Source organism: Myxocyprinus asiaticus, chromosome 21, assembly GCF_019703515.2.
Source record: "Myxocyprinus asiaticus isolate MX2 ecotype Aquarium Trade chromosome 21, UBuf_Myxa_2, whole genome shotgun sequence".
Taxonomy (NCBI): domain Eukaryota; kingdom Metazoa; phylum Chordata; class Actinopteri; order Cypriniformes; family Catostomidae; genus Myxocyprinus; species Myxocyprinus asiaticus.
The window spans coordinates 15619221-15635231 of record NC_059364.1 but is presented as its reverse complement, the minus strand read 5'-3'; the positions used below and the strand labels follow the sequence as shown (position 1 = coordinate 15635231).

General features: G+C 37.7%; 1 protein-coding gene across 2 annotated transcripts in view; it reads left to right on the top strand.

The window, feature by feature from the left end:
- The first annotated feature begins 14506 nt into the window (after positions 1-14506).
- jag2a (jagged canonical Notch ligand 2a) overlaps positions 14507-16011 on the top strand; it is a 54445-nt gene continuing 52940 nt past the window's right edge. For both annotated transcript variants that reach the window (XM_051648690.1, XM_051648689.1), the window contains exons 1-2: positions 14507-14711; positions 15338-15658. In XM_051648690.1, coding sequence (XP_051504650.1) covers positions 14649-14711; positions 15338-15658 — 384 coding nt within the window. In that variant the 5' untranslated portion in view covers positions 14507-14648. The remainder of the gene's footprint in view (positions 14712-15337; positions 15659-16011) is intronic.

Sequence of the window (16011 nt, the reverse complement as noted above, 5' to 3'; positions counted from 1 at the left end):
GTAAAGTGCAATATGTGTTCTGTCTGTGTAGTATGACTGTTCATGTATGTAAAATAATGTGCAGAGTCTCAGTGTTGTGCAGATGTTACTGAACAACATTGTAAAAAAAAAAAAAGGAAACAGTAACTATTATAGGTTTAAAATATTTTACAGAGAAAATATGGTGTAAGAAAGCTTGCTGCTTGCTACCTGACCTTTGTCCCCCTTATTGTCACACTAGTTTAAGAATTCCAGAGATTCTCAAGAATTATCATACAACATATTAATGGACTAATTAAACTAAACATGGCAAATTCATTAAAAAAAAAAAGAATAAAAAAGTGAAACATATAGGTGTCATTTGTAGGTGGCAAAGTGATAGGAACAGCAAAACTGAGTGTTGGTGTACAGTGACACCTGCTGGTTAAATGGGAGGAGATTTATTCTCTCTCTCTCTCTCTCTCTCTCTCTCTCTCTCTCTCTCTCTCTCTCTCTCTCTCTCTCTCTCTCTCTCTCAATTCAAAGTACTTCATTAGCATGATTGTGTTTACATAAAATATTGCCAAAGCATTAATACACAAAACAGATAACGACAAGACAAATAATAATAATAATAAAATGGTAACAAATAACAATAAAAATAGAATTAAAATAAGGTGCCAGGTAAGGAATAAAATAAAATAAAAACTAAAATAACAATATACACTATACAATATAAAATAAGCATTTAACAAGACATTATGAACATAAAAAATAAATAAAATACTGTGACTGAAGTACACTAAGGCAGTGATGAAATAAATTGTTCTCTCTGTCTCTCTGAACCCCCTATTTAAATCAATCTATATAGCCCTAAGTAAAATCCTTTTTCTTTTTTCTTTTCTTTTTTGTATCTGGGGAAATATATATATATATTAGCACTGATGAACATGACCACTCATTAAATCTTTCTTTAGTGAGATTCTCTCTGTGTCCTGGAGGTGTAGCAATCTGCATAAATTATAATCTCTTCATATTCAAATCAAGCTCACTAGTCGTTAGACCCATGAGAGGTTAACGAGGAGAGAAAGCTCGTTAAAGGTAGGCCAATTAAACTGCATAAGAGCCCCTGCAGAAAAGCATTGCATAAGGAGGGCAATTAAGGACTAATTAGTAAGAATTTTCTTAATTAATTTCAAAAGGGCAGCTGTATGTGAGACCTCCTAAATGATATTTACAAGCAAAAAAATACAGATTGTATGTAGAAAACACATCTTCATAATATTTTCGCCGAGACATCAAGTGATCTCAGAAAATGGGTCACCATCAAAGAGAATTTGGAAAACAGACACATAATGAAATATTCTGCTCATAGATCATTAGAATATACCACCAGGGACTTGCACTTTATAACAGCTGTGTTGTAGCTATGCAGTAAACCTGCTTACAGCATTTAAAAGTTCTTTAATATTTAAAAAACAATCTGAAGAATATTCAATGGTACAGACAGAGAAATAGTAGTTTTCGATTGACAACAAATGAGCAGTAATTCAAAATCTAATTCTAAAGCATAAGAAGGGTATTGCTACACTGCAGAAAACAGCAACACAAAGATTTTACTGTAGGCTGACTGTAAAATATAAGCAGAAACCATATGAGTATGTTGAGTACATATGACCTTTCTTGTAATTAATAGCCTATTTACTTCACCATTCAAACTCTGGTCTTGATATTCAAACTTTGGTGTTTGTTTTTCTAGAAAATGATGATGAAAAATCTATAAACCACAGTTTCATTGTAGTAAGCATATATCATACTGTATGCAACATTCTGTTTTCTCAGAGAGTGTGCAATGTGACATATTTGTGCTGAAATCATAAATTTATTTATTGTAAAAGCAGTGATATACCATTTAACTCTGCATTATTATATGGTCAGGTAATAATTGACTTCTGTGTAAAAGACTGACAATAATGCTGTGTTTTGCAACCAGACAATTTAAAATCCTACTTAAAAGACACTTTTCTGCTCACACACACTATTAACTTAATCCATATCCAGCCTTCAAACGTGCAGACACACTCACACACTGCACCATTATGCAATACCCACCTACATAGATTTCTCTAAGTAAAGAGAGAGACACCACATCTGTTATCATGAGAATCTAATGAATGATAGTTCAGTGGAGCAAGGCATAATGTATAAGTGTTGTGCATGTCTTTCATGCAATGTGGAGACATAATGTCTGGCGGTGTTTAAGAGTATAATGCTCAGGTAAAAGTTCAATTACCATCACTCCCCTGTCCTTTGTGTGGGCTTGTGATATATCACCCTAAGAAGAAGACAAATGATTTCTACAGAGGGCAGATCTGATGCCTTTAATGTACTGAGAGCCCTGGAAAAGAATATAAAACATATTTGATAGATGGTTTAGATGAACATAAAGAGAACAGAATAGAATAAAATGCACTTTCAAATCTGTACATTTTTACAGTTACAAAGTGTATGTTTATCTGCATTATTAAACCATGTGTAATGAAAATAAGGCCCTGAAATCAGTCTCTTATGTTAAATGTTCTGATTGAGTGGCACATGTCATTATATGAAAACTTATAAGCAAATAAATTGTCCAGTATACAGTACAAAATAGGATATAAAAACACATATCAAATTAACAGACTAAGGTCACTTACAAAATTTTACAGATTAAGAATTTTCTGGTTCGTTTAACAAGTGATTTGCGCTTGTTTTTGTCACTAGTCGTAATATTTACAGAATGCCAGAATACCAGCGATACTAACATACACATACACATACACTCATGAGCCAAAACATTCTGACCACCTGCCTAATATGCTGTTGGTCCTCCACGTGCTGCCAAAATAGTGCTGACCCGCTGAGGCATGGACTCTACAAGACCCCTGAAGGTGTCCTGTGGTATCTGGCACCAAGACATTAGCAGCAGATCCTTCAAGTCCTGTAAATTGCGAGGTGGAGCCACCGTGGATCAGACTTGTTGGTCCAGCACATCCCAGTCGGATTGTGATCTGGGGAATTTGGAAGCCAGGGCAACACCTTGAACTCTTTATCATGTTCCTCAAACATTGCCATGAAGGGGTGTACCTGGCCTGTAACGATGATTAGGTAGGTGGCACGTGTCAATTTGATGTCCACATGAATGGCCAGACCCAGGATTTCCCAGCAGAACATTGCCCAGAGCATCACACTCCCTCCACTGGCTTGTTGTCTTCCCACAGTGCATCCTAGCGCCATAAATTCCCTAGATAAACGCCGAACACGTACATGGCCGTCCACATGATGTAAAAGAAAAGGGGACTCATCTGACCAGGCGACCTTCTTCCACTGCTCCAAGGTCCATTGTAGGTGCTTTTGACGGCAGATAGGGGTCATCATGGGCACTCTGACCAGTCTGCGCCTACGCAGCCCATACACAGCAGGGTGCGATACACTGTGTGTTGTGACACATTCATAACCATTCGTAACCATTATTTAAATGTTCTGTAACTTGTGCCACAGTCTGTGGTTTGGACCAGACGGGATAGCCTTAGTAGACATGTGGCCTTGTTAGGAGATGATCAACGTTATTCACTTTACCTGTGAGTGGTCATAATGTTTTGGCTCATCAGTGTAAATCTATACATTATGACCATGAAAGTTATTTGGCTTTAAAAGAATATTCCGGGTTCAATACAAGTTAAGCTCAAGCAACAGCATTTGTGGCATAATGCTGATTACCACAAAAATTATTTAGACATGTCCCTTTTCCTTAAAATAGCAAAAATCTAAGTTACAGTGAGGCATGTACAATGGATGTGAATGGGGCCAATCCGTAAACTTTACAACACTCACTTTTTCAAAAATTATAGCTACAAGACGTAAACAATATACGTGTTAACATGATTTTATTGTGGTAAGATCGCTTACTAACCTTTTCTGTGTAAAATTATATCCAATTTTACAACTTTGTTGCCATGACAACATAACGCTGTAAACCGTAAAACCCTAAACAACCATAAAAACAAGGATTTAAACAACTTTACAGCTTAAGTTATACAAATGTTTTAACAGATGAATTAATGTAAATGCTTCTATAAAAATATAAGCTTCACATTTTTACCTTTAAACCTTCCAAAATGTCCATTGTGAAGTCCATTCACTTCCATTGTAAGTGCCTCATTGTAATCTCGATTTTTGCTTTTTTAAAGAAAAGGATGTGTCAAAATTATTTTTTTGGTAATCAACATTATGTCATAAATGCTGTCGACTGAGCTTATCTTGGATTGAATCTGGAATATTCCTTTATGCCACAGCTGTCATATTATCAGTTTAAATGAGGACAATCAGAAAATTATCAGTCACTGACCGGCATGTTTATCTTCCAGGAGACAAGATGTTCCCAGAAGCTTCTGAAATACAAACCACCGTGAATCTGGGGAGAGCCAAAGATCTGAGGTGTCAAAGTGGAAACCAAGACAAACAGATCAGACTCTTTAAACTCTTAAATGTCAACAAAGTTGAATTTTTAGAGCCGATTCAAGAACCTTGATCTCACAAAGAGCCCTTGGAGAACTCTGGAGTGTTCTGTGCTTACAGTAAACAAAGATAAGAGCCTTCCTCATCTTCTCTTGTTTGGCTAAATTTTTCCTCTCTTCTGTTCTCCTTTGATTGATAAGATCTGCCCAGGCATTACTTTTGGCATTAGGACAAATGTGTGTGCGCACTTTGTAGTGCACACATCTCCTTGACATGTAGAGGCCAGACTTTCTTCCTCTCCAATTCTCTCTGTCTCCTTTTCTTTGGAAATTAATACCAGAATTCTGAACATGAAAGGATTACTGCCCTAGATATAAAGATTTGCCCTCCAACATTGTGTCAAGGTTCAGAAATGTGTAGCATTCATGCACGAACAAGGAATGTGGTTTGGCATTGGATTTTACAGGCAGAGATTTACCATGAAAGAGGGAGAGTGACATCTCTTGACTCATGAACTGAAAAGTGTTTGAAACAGACTGGAATGTCTGTGGAATTCCCCCTCAATCCACTGCATCATGCAGTTACTTTGATAAACATTACTACATTAAAGTCTCTCTCTCACTTCTTTCTCTCATTCTCTCTCTTACTTTGCCCCCTCTCTTTATCGTAGGAAATATGACTTTATCCAGAAAAATGCCGCTATGTGTAAAACACAATTGTACAGGATCTCTCCCTGCCCAAGAAAATTTCCAACAGTTCCCTGTTTCTGCTCGAAAAGAATCCGGAACGCGGAGGAGTGTTGAGAGTGCAAGAATTCATTAAAAAAAAAAAAAAAAGAGTCTTAACAAGTCTAAACAAGAGAGGAAAACATGCTCAAACAGCAGGTAATAGGTGGATTTGAATGCAAGGCAAGACTGAAATGGAACTAATTTCAGGGTTTAGGAAGGGTTTATATGACTATCAATATTTTATGTAACCCCATAAACACACACCATAGAATACTTTCAAGTGTAGAAGGTCACAATCACACACTATGGCTACTTAGGGACTTCTCTGAGAAATACATAATCCATGCACAACCAGCCCTGCCTATCTCCTTCTATTCAGCACTGTATATAAGCAACACAATGTCTCATTGTGTGTGTATGTGTGTGTACTCCTCCCTCCCTTACTGTACACTAATGCAGTGAATGATTGGCACAACTGACTGAGCTGATAACAGCTCCATCCTCTACACACCCACTCACTGCAAGGCACGCATATACCCACCTGAGGTTAACCCTCCTGGGCCACAGACCTAAATGCTGCCTACATGGATCTGAACTACATCTGATGCTCTGGGCTTCAAAACATGGCCTGGTACATGTGGTCCAGTGTTGGAAAGCTGCTTTAGAATTGTAGCTTCAGAAGCTACTCTTAACTAAGTAGATAATCTATAGTCAATCTTTTTCAATCTACATTGAAGCTATTTAAAGAAAAAAAATTGTTTATATATACACTACCGGTCAAAAGTTTTGAAACAATTGACTGAAATGTTTCTCATGATCTTAAAAATCTTTTGATCTGAAGGCGTATGCTTAAATGTTTGAAATTAGTTTTGTAGTTTTGTAGTTTTTGAAATTGACAACTTGGACCAAATAATAAAGAAAAGCAGCCAATAAGTGCCCAACATAGATGGGAACTCCTTCAATACTGTTTAAAAAGCATCCCAGGGTGATACCTCAAGAAGTTGTTTGAGAAAATGCCAAGAGTACATTTCTGCAAATTCAAGGCAAAGGGTGACTACTTTGAGGATGCTAAAATATAACAAAGTTTTGATTTATTTTGGATTTTTCACAACATAATTCCCATATTTCCATTTCTATTATTCCATAGTTGTGATGACTTTACTATTATTCTAAAATGTGAAAAAAATAAATAAAATAAAGAATGAGTAAGTGACCATAAACTTTTGAACGGTAGTGTATATATATATATATATATATATATATATATATATATATATATATATATATATATATATATATATACACACACTACTGTGCATAAGTTTTAGGCACTTGTGAAAAATGTTGCATAGTGAAGATGTCTTCAAAAATAACACCATAAATAGTTTTCATTAATCAATCAATAATTTTACGGTCATGCAAAGTCCAGTAAACATAGAAAGCTAAATCAATATTTGGTGTGATCACCTTTGCCTTAAAAACAGCACAATTTCTCTTAGGTACACCTGGACACAGTTTTTCTTTGTTGCTGGCAGATATAATGTTCCAAGCTTCTTGAAGAATTCACCACAGATCTTCTATCTTTTTAGGCTGTCTCAATTACTTACAATTATATATATATATATATATATATATATATATATTGTCTTATCATGTATTTCTATATATACTTCTATTTTCTATTCACTATTTTTTATTTTTTTTTATTTATTATATCTGTCTTGTTGTTGTATTGTTTGTGCATTGGAAGCTTCTGTCACCAAGACATATTCCTTGAATGTGTTAGATACTTGTCAATAAAGCTCATTCTGATTCTGATCATAGAACAACCCCTGACTATAAATATAGTTATGTGCATAATAACATCTTAGAAATAATTATATGTTTAAAAAGATCTTTAATTCTCTTGTGCCACATAAATACTGTTCTGAACTTTTGATTCAGAAAAATTGTGTTGCGCAAAAAACATTGAAGATCTCAATTAGGGTGACAACATTAAATTCAACAAATTTGATACCAATTTATAATCTACTAAATCTTATTTAAACACACACACACACACACAAAAACAGACGTAAGCTTCTGATTTAGACCAATTCACTTTGTATCCTGAGAACTTTGAAAAGGAGTTAATCATTCTGTGGAGGCAAGGCATAGATCTAGTAGGGTCAGAGACAAATAATAAAATATCATCTGCGTAGAGCAAAATCTTTATTTTTTTGCTCAGCTGACAGTTTAGGAAGTTCTAATGGTCCTACAAAGTTTCTAATATCCTCTTCTAGATCAAGATATAATTCTTTAAAAGCATTATTAATATCAATGGCCGAGGTAAATATTTCACCACCAGCAGATTTCACTGAGGGAATGGTAGAAAAAGACTCTCTCTGTTTTTTAAATCTAGCCAGGTATTTCCCTGCCTTATCCCCCGACTCAAAATATGAATGTCTTGCCCTGAATAGCCAAAACTCCACCTTCCGCAACAAAATAACATTATATCTGTATTTCAATCGGGTCAATTCTCTGAGGCCATTAGATGACATTCGGTGTTTCAGCTCTGCCTCTGCACTTTTAATATTCCCTTCCAATTCCACAAGTTCTTGTGCTTTGGATTTTTTGGTGAATGCAGCATACTGTATGATCCGGCCCCTAAGAACCACCTTAAGTGCTTCCCAAGCCACGCCCACAGAGGATGCTGAGGACAAGTTGGTCTCCATATAGACAATAATTTAAGCCTTAAACATTTGTTGGAATTCATGATTTTGCAATAGGAATACATTAAAGCGCCAACTAAATGATTTCCTTTTCTCCATATGTGGCAACACCTCTAAACACACCAGGGCATGATTTGAGACTAAAAAGTTTCCAATTGAGCAATCAACAACATGATGATGAAATGAGGGACTATATATATATAAATCTTTTCTAGAGAAAATCTTATGGACTGATGAAAAAATAATTATAATCCCTCCCAGATGTGTTCAGAAGTCTCCAAATATCTGTAAGACAAAGACTTTACACATCCCGTGAAGCGTCAGTGTTGCTCTAGGGGGCTTGCACACTTTTGCTTCACTATGATCAAGGACTGAGTCCATCAGAAGATTAAAGTCTCCTCCCAATATTATATCATGAGGGGTGCCAGCGGCTTGCAATATCCCTTCAAGATCTATAAAAAAGCCCTAATCATCAACCTTAGGTGCATAAATATTAGTCAAAATAAGACTTTGGCCCTGAATTTCAGCTAAAACAATAATGACTCTTCCTAATTTATCTTTAACCTGTCTGAGACGTCTGAATTGTAGATGTTTACTTATTAGCGTAATGACTCCTCTGCTCTTACTCGAGCCAGCACCATAAAAAAAGGAAAACTATATCATATTTCTTATGCTTAAGAAGAGAAATAACCTTCCTTCTTTTTAATGAGTGCCCCAACCCATTCACATTCCACATGGAGAGAGACAGTCCGCTCAAATTAACATTTGACATTTTGACATATAAGAAAAAATAGATTGTGTGTCAAAAACAAGATTATAAAGACCACATTCCAACATTAGTGCAACAATCAGAACCCGAACATCCCCCAGAACCAAACAAATAGAAAAAAGAAAAACGTGTGCATAAACCCTGCACACAATAGCGCCAACTGGCTTCCGTCCCTCCAAACTCAAATAGTCCATGCACGCCTACGAGAACCCCCACGACAACTTTGCCATCAGATTGACCGGTGTTTCTATACAAATTTTGTGAGACAGAATTACACACAAAAAGGTAATCTATAAAACAAACTCCAGCCAATAGGCGGAATAAGTGCAAAGAGCATGTAGATTCATCCATAAAACTGTCCTGAAGGTGTGACACTCTACAAAATAAACTCCAGACGCCAGGCGGAATCAGCACAAAAAGAGCACGCAGGATCCTCCACAGTCAAGCAAATGTTCAGTGAGCCGGTCTACTCGGCTGCAATGTGAGTACAACAAGATGACTTACTCCATTGACTTTGCAAAAAATACTCCACAAAACAAAACAAACTCCAGCCAATAGGCGGAATAAGCACAAAGAGCATGTAGATTCATCCATAAAACTATCCTGAAGGTGTGTTACTCTACAAAATAAACTCCAGCCGCTAGGCGGAACCAGCACAAGAAGAATGCGCAGATTCCTCAAACAGTCAAAAGAATGTTCAGTGAACCGTTCCACTCGGCTGACACATAAGTGCAACAAATTACTTAATCATTCCAATGTCTTTGCAAGAAATACTCCAAAAAACAAACTCCAGCCACTAGGCGGAACCAGCACTCAAAAAAGCGTGCAGAATCCTCAACAGTCAAGCGAATGTTCAGTGAGCCGGTCCACTCGGCTGCAACGTGAGTACAAACAGATGACTTACTCCATTGACTTTATGAAGAACATTGCTTGTTGTGGGCATGTGAATGTTTTACGGCCATCCTTAGCACCTTTCTCAATTTGGCCAGGAATATCAGTGCAAAAACATTGTTCCGTTGATGTAAAAGTTTCTTGCATTCCTTGAATCAATCACGTTTCTCTCTTGTCAAATTCGCAAAGTCTGGGAAAAAGAAAATGCTGTGGTTCTTCCAAGAAAGCCTTCCTTTACTCCTTACCTCGCATAACATTAGATCTTTATCGGATGATCTCAGAAATTTGGCCAGAACTGATCGGTGTCTTTCTCCCTCAGCAGATCGAGTGAGCAGGAACCCTGTGAGCACGCACGATTTCCAGCTTATGGCCTATGTCGAGCAGATTTGGGAAGAGCCAATCCAGGAATTTCACCGTACCCTGTCCCTCTGCTCCCTCAGGGATTCCAATGATATGGATGTTATTCCACCGGCTACGGTTGTCCATGTCCTCCAACTTCTCCCAGACATGCTCCAAACCCACCTTGGTCACTAGCGGATTAGCAGATAATTCTCTCTCCGATGACTCCAGATAATCGATCTGTTTCTCAACATCCCCCACTCTTGTAACCACATCAGTGAACTTCGCCTCCATGGTAGTGATCGATCAACGTATCACAGCAAGATCCTCCAAGTCAGCAACGACCTCCGTCAGCATTGCCGACATGTTCAGCATCTCTCGCCGCATTTCCCACATCTCCCCGACTAAATTAACTCCCAGGCTTGCGGCCTGCTCGGGGGTGTCAGCTTGAGCACATAAGTGTCTTTTAATGTCTCCAGAGCCCGAGAATTTTGAATTCTTTGACATATTGTCCTCCTAGAACAGTTATGGAATAGGGTGTATCGAATCTCACCGGTTTATGTCATTAAAAGTATTAAAACTAGCAAAGTGCGCAGAGCTCGCCGTTCACAAGTCCGATCCTCACATGGTGTCATGTAACTCCCCACATTGCGGTATATTTAATAATTGTACAAAATTTTCATTTTTTAATCTTTGTGGTTAGATGTACAGTAGGTCAGTATAGGTAGCCTATAGGTGTTGCTAAGGGACTCCACATAAACATAACAAAGATCATGTATGAATGTGTCATCTAACTGTTACAAGACTTCAGCATTTCACCGGTTATTTGAAGGGGGTGTAACTTGTAGTGAGCGGGCATTGTAGTGGGTGTGCCTTGTAGTAGTCTTGCAGGATGCAGACAGACCCTTCTCCCCAGTTGGGCCGAACATAACAACATTAAAGTCCCCGTGAAGTGCCTTGACGAGCGAAGTTCTGTTAGATGTTTTGACAGATTTTCTACTGAAACAGGAAGTGGGGACATGTGGATCAACTCGTCCCATTTTTTAAATTAGACAATAGGCTTTAGTTTACAGCCACACAAACACATACCCCTTTCCACCATGCTGCTCATGTCAGAGCCGCTTACCGTAAACTTGAGAAGTAATCTCAATACCGGCCAGCTTTTCCAACGACTTAAGAATCAAATGATATATAAACCGACAACATTAATCCATAACCAGCCCAAAAACGCACACAGCACATCGTGGTGTTTGCTTACAATGAGGCAATTTGCTTACAACGAAAGCATTTGATTGGACAGGGTTTCTCAACCTCAATGTGACATCATAGATGTTCCGGAGTCTTTTTAGCTAGAAGAGAGAGACTGCAGATTTTAAATGCTTGTATCTTCTGAAAACAAATTGTGTCCTTAAAGATGACCTTAAAGCTAATAGCTATGGAATAAAAGAAGCAAAACTTTAATTTTGATTTCACAGGGTCTTTAACTTTAACAATCGCGTGATTTTGTGGTATCTACAGTTCCTGTTTGTCTTAAGTCCTATAAAAGTATATTTCTGTAACAATACTTTAATAAAACAAATTTTTAGTCACTGATTTCTCATCTCAAAGGTTGGAAATATTTTTTTTTCTCGAAAACATAAAAAATGAGTACAATTCAAAATGTATCCTGCATTTTCCAATAGAGCATGTCCCCTATTCGATTTATCAGCGAGAACAGGGTGAGCTAAGTAGAGCTGTAAGGCTACCTCCTCTGAAGATGGCAGATGCAGGTCATCACGCTGACATGTCTCACCCCTTCAGTCACCCTGAGAGAGGTGTTAAGTGCGTGCACACACTATGAGGGAATTTGCATTAGTTGTAATAGAAGTCAGCTTGAGGTCAGATGTTAAGCACTCTCACACTCTATCACTGACATTACAAACCTGAGACACAGAATTTCTCACCTCCCAATGACACACCTGTTTGCTAGCACTTCTGTTTTTCTCTCTTTCTTCAAGAGGAAGGAAAGAGATAGAAGGAGAGAGGATGAGATAAAGAAACAGAATGAATGCATATATACTGTGTGTTTGTGTGATTGAGAACATTGAGTGATTTTGTATGTGAGGTAATTTATGATATCAGACAAGAGTTATAATTTATGGTGGTTGCTAAGGCAAGCATCACTATTACATTACTCATCCTTAGGATTAGGGATTTGAACAAATCCCTAACCCTAAGTATTAAAATTTGGTGTGCAACCCATTCTGCCGTTGGTGCTACGGATATGAATGATAGCTCTATCTGTGTGGGTTGTTGAGGAGAGGTGTGCTATTATTTTTCTAAGCAATCAGGCAGTGTTTTTCACTTGGTAGACAATAAAAGATAAATAAATAAAAAATCCCATAGACTCTTTTTGAAGGAGGGGCCCAAAACATATCTAGGGACAACAATATCATAGAAACTTGGGGTTGGGCTCTTTTGACTTGGACCATAGGCAACCGTCTATATCTTATCATGCAACCAAACAACTTAATCAGCAACACTGCATCAAAACTACAATTGTATTTTTGACCGCAGACCAAACTTTGACTGTTACAATAGAGCAACAATGAAGACAATGTGCACGACAAAAAATACAGCATCATTTTCAAATAGTCATACATTCAGACCCAAATCATATCTCAATCTGAGGTGTAGAAATTATCCCTTGTGCATTAGAAAAACGATTTCAAACTTTCCCATCCCCCTCCCCAATCAGAAAGCTCCTTTGAGTCATACATGTTCTGTGATCTCAACAGAACGCAGGTGCCTTTCTTTCTATCAGAGCCCCAGTGTGTCACATCCTCAGAGTGTTGCAAGCATTGTTCACATCTAATTCCTCTGCATGCAGCTCTGGAGCTGACTTCCTCTCTTTATTCTGAATATGGACCAGCACTAGAGGAACGCAGGATGGAGTCTGACGGCAAGATTAGGACCACAGCGTCACCCATTTCCTAAAGAGGGAGAGAGAGAAAAAGAGAGAAAGAGAAAAACATTGATTGAAAAAAAGCAGGATATTTATGATCCAGCCATAAAGTAGATACAGTATCATCTTGTTTAGTCTATGACTAAAAGTACATTTCTGCCTATTTGCTAAAGGGCAAAAGTTGGTTGGCATCACAGCTGGGGGTGGGGTTGGGAAGCCTTTGACCAAAAAACTCTCCATCCAAACATTCCCACGCCATTTTATCAGGCACAATAATGACTTCAAGTCGTAACAAGATGAAAGAGTGATATGGCAAAGTAGCCTACTGAATGCAAATACACAGCACACACACACAGATACACATATGCCTTGTACCTCACATAGACAAATGTAGTTCATTTTTATTGTATGCTGTTTGCAGTAACAATCTGACCAAGGCGGAGAGTCAATTAGCATGAAGTGCAACTTTTTGTTAAAGGAATATTCTGGGTTCAATACAAATTGAGCTCAGTTGAAGTATTTGTGGCAAAATGCTGATTACCATGAAAAAAATGTTTCAGCTTGTCCCTCCTTTTCTTTAAAAAAAGCAAAAACAGAGGTTACAGTGAGGCACTTTCAATGAAAGTGAATGGGGCCAATTTTTGGAGAGCTTAAAGGCAGAAATGTGAAGCTTATAATTTAATAACAGCACTTAGATTAATTCTTCTGTTAAAACTTGTGTATTATTTGAGCTGTAAAGTTGTTTAAATCGACAGGGTTTGCGGCATTAAGACGTTATGGCAAAGAAGTTGTAAAATTGGGTAACTTTACACAGAAACGTTTAGTAAGCTATCACACTACAATCATGTTAACACACATATTGTTTACATCTTGTGGCTATACTTTTGAAACAGTGGGTATTTTAATGTTTACGGACTGGCCCCATGGACTTCCGTTGAAAGTGACTCACTGAAACCCAGATTTGTGCTTTTTTTTTAACCTGTTTATGTGCATGCCCTTCCCCCACAGAACTGATGTCACATTGCATAAATTAGTTCACATTTACTATATAGTCTAGTCAAAAAAAAAGAAAAATAAAAAATAAAAAAAAATTTATAATGTCGACAAATTATACAGATGGATAATTTGTCAATATTATGAACAATTTTGAACAGCACACTATATAGTAAATGTGAACTCATTTAAGCAAAGTAAAGTCAGGCCCATGGAGCATCAACAGAAAAGGAGGGACAAGTCGAAATACATTTTTGTGGTAGGCCTAATCAACATTATGATTGTAACTTTCCGTCTCTTTCTGCCTCATTGGCTCATAATAAAGTTACAAAACGTACTATACAGCTGATATAAATGATTTAAATATACAAATAAGTGAGGAATGGATGAGGCCAGAGCCATGGCCATAATGCCACGAGCAGACATGAAAGGTGGTTAGGGACACTTGAAAATGTTCTGTGCAATGCGACAAGTTTAACTGGTACAAAGATACTCAATCACAAGAGGGCGCTCTGTAGCTGTTGGATGGTGGGGGGGTTGTGACTTTGTGATTGGCTCTCGCAGATGTTCTACAACCTCTGATGGCTTGTCAATGGTTTATTGCGCTGTCAATCAAAGCCCGTTCTGACGACTTGTAGTTGACTGATATGCAGAGAGCCGCGCGCTAGAATAACGAGTGGATGTGTGTGTGACATTCATCTCATCTTCTGGGGTTCTTGTGGAGAAAGGAATCACTTTATATGGCTGGATTCTGTGGATAATAATGCGCATATGTGTTTTCTTTTTTTAAACCATGTCGTATTAACTTCATAGGAGTCATGCATAACTATTTTGGAGGTTGTTTATCAATAGTGTTCTTAATTTTGACGTTTTGGACTGAGGTGAGTTAAACTTCCTTATTCCTTATCATGTCAAACAGCCCACAGTTATTTATTTATTTATTTATTTATTCAAGGGCTGTAAAAGTCCATAATAAATCCCGCTTTACATTGAACTGAAACTCATTCATTTTGGTCAAATTAGATTTTTGGGGGATTCTTGTCCTAATAGAATTATCCTGCTGTCCACTAATCATGTGATCCTTAAAGTTTAAAGGCGATTTAAAACCAGTACGTGTGCACTGTAGGCTAATGCATCTACACTGAAACCTTAAGAATTGCCTAAATGAAAAATACGTAAAAAGCTTTAATGTGCATATTTCATTAGTTTACTACTTATTCACATTAGACGCGAATGCGTTTGGTAGGTAGCCTGTCTGACTGCAGTAACTGCTGCGTGTAAATCCTTAACACTATTTCAAGTCAATGCACTTTATTCCACTGTACTGTATTGTGTTGTATGTTTTCTTGCATTGCATATCGCGTTGTGTTTAATGTGAGCAGTTAACAAGAATTCTTCATTAGGGCAGTCCTACATGCACAACAAACGTGAACCTCACAGTTTATAAGCTGTTTGCATTTCATATTATTAGTGCAATTCATATTTTACCCCGTTGTGTTATTTTTAGGGTTGCCACTCGTCGGGTTATTTGGAGTTCCAGTTGATCAGCGTGGAGAATGACAGGGGTGAGCTCGCGAGTGGAAACTGTTGCGACGGCGCGCGGAGCGCACGAGACGCTCGGTGCGACCGGGACGAATGTGACACGTACTTCAGAGTGTGTCTAAAGGAATACCAGGTGGAGATCATCACGTCTGGCTTATGTACATACGGCACTGGACGCTCAAGCGTGCTCGGAGGGAATACGTTTCAGTTCAAAGGATTCAATGGAAACCCAAACAAGGCCAATGACCTCGGGACCGTTATCATCCCCTTTCAATTCGCCTGGCCGGTAGGTGTTTATTGACATGCTTTTTCAGTGTTTCAACAGCTTTTGAACAGAACGCATTCGTAGTGCCGTGTAATACGTATTGTTATAGGCTGATGTGGTATCTTTAGCTTATAATTGACTACATGGTTATTTAAAGAGTATTAAATGACATATAAATGGCATTTAGTGTTTATTAGACTAAATGTATTGTAAAGTGCTTTGTTAAGTCAATGTTAAAGCATTTCTATATATTGATGTTATGTTTTATGGTTGGAAGAAGCAAGGACGTACAATTAAAACATAATTTTTTTTTTTTGTTTTTCATTTTAAACATTTATTGCAAAGCAAATGTTTTACTCAGTTCGGTGTCACAG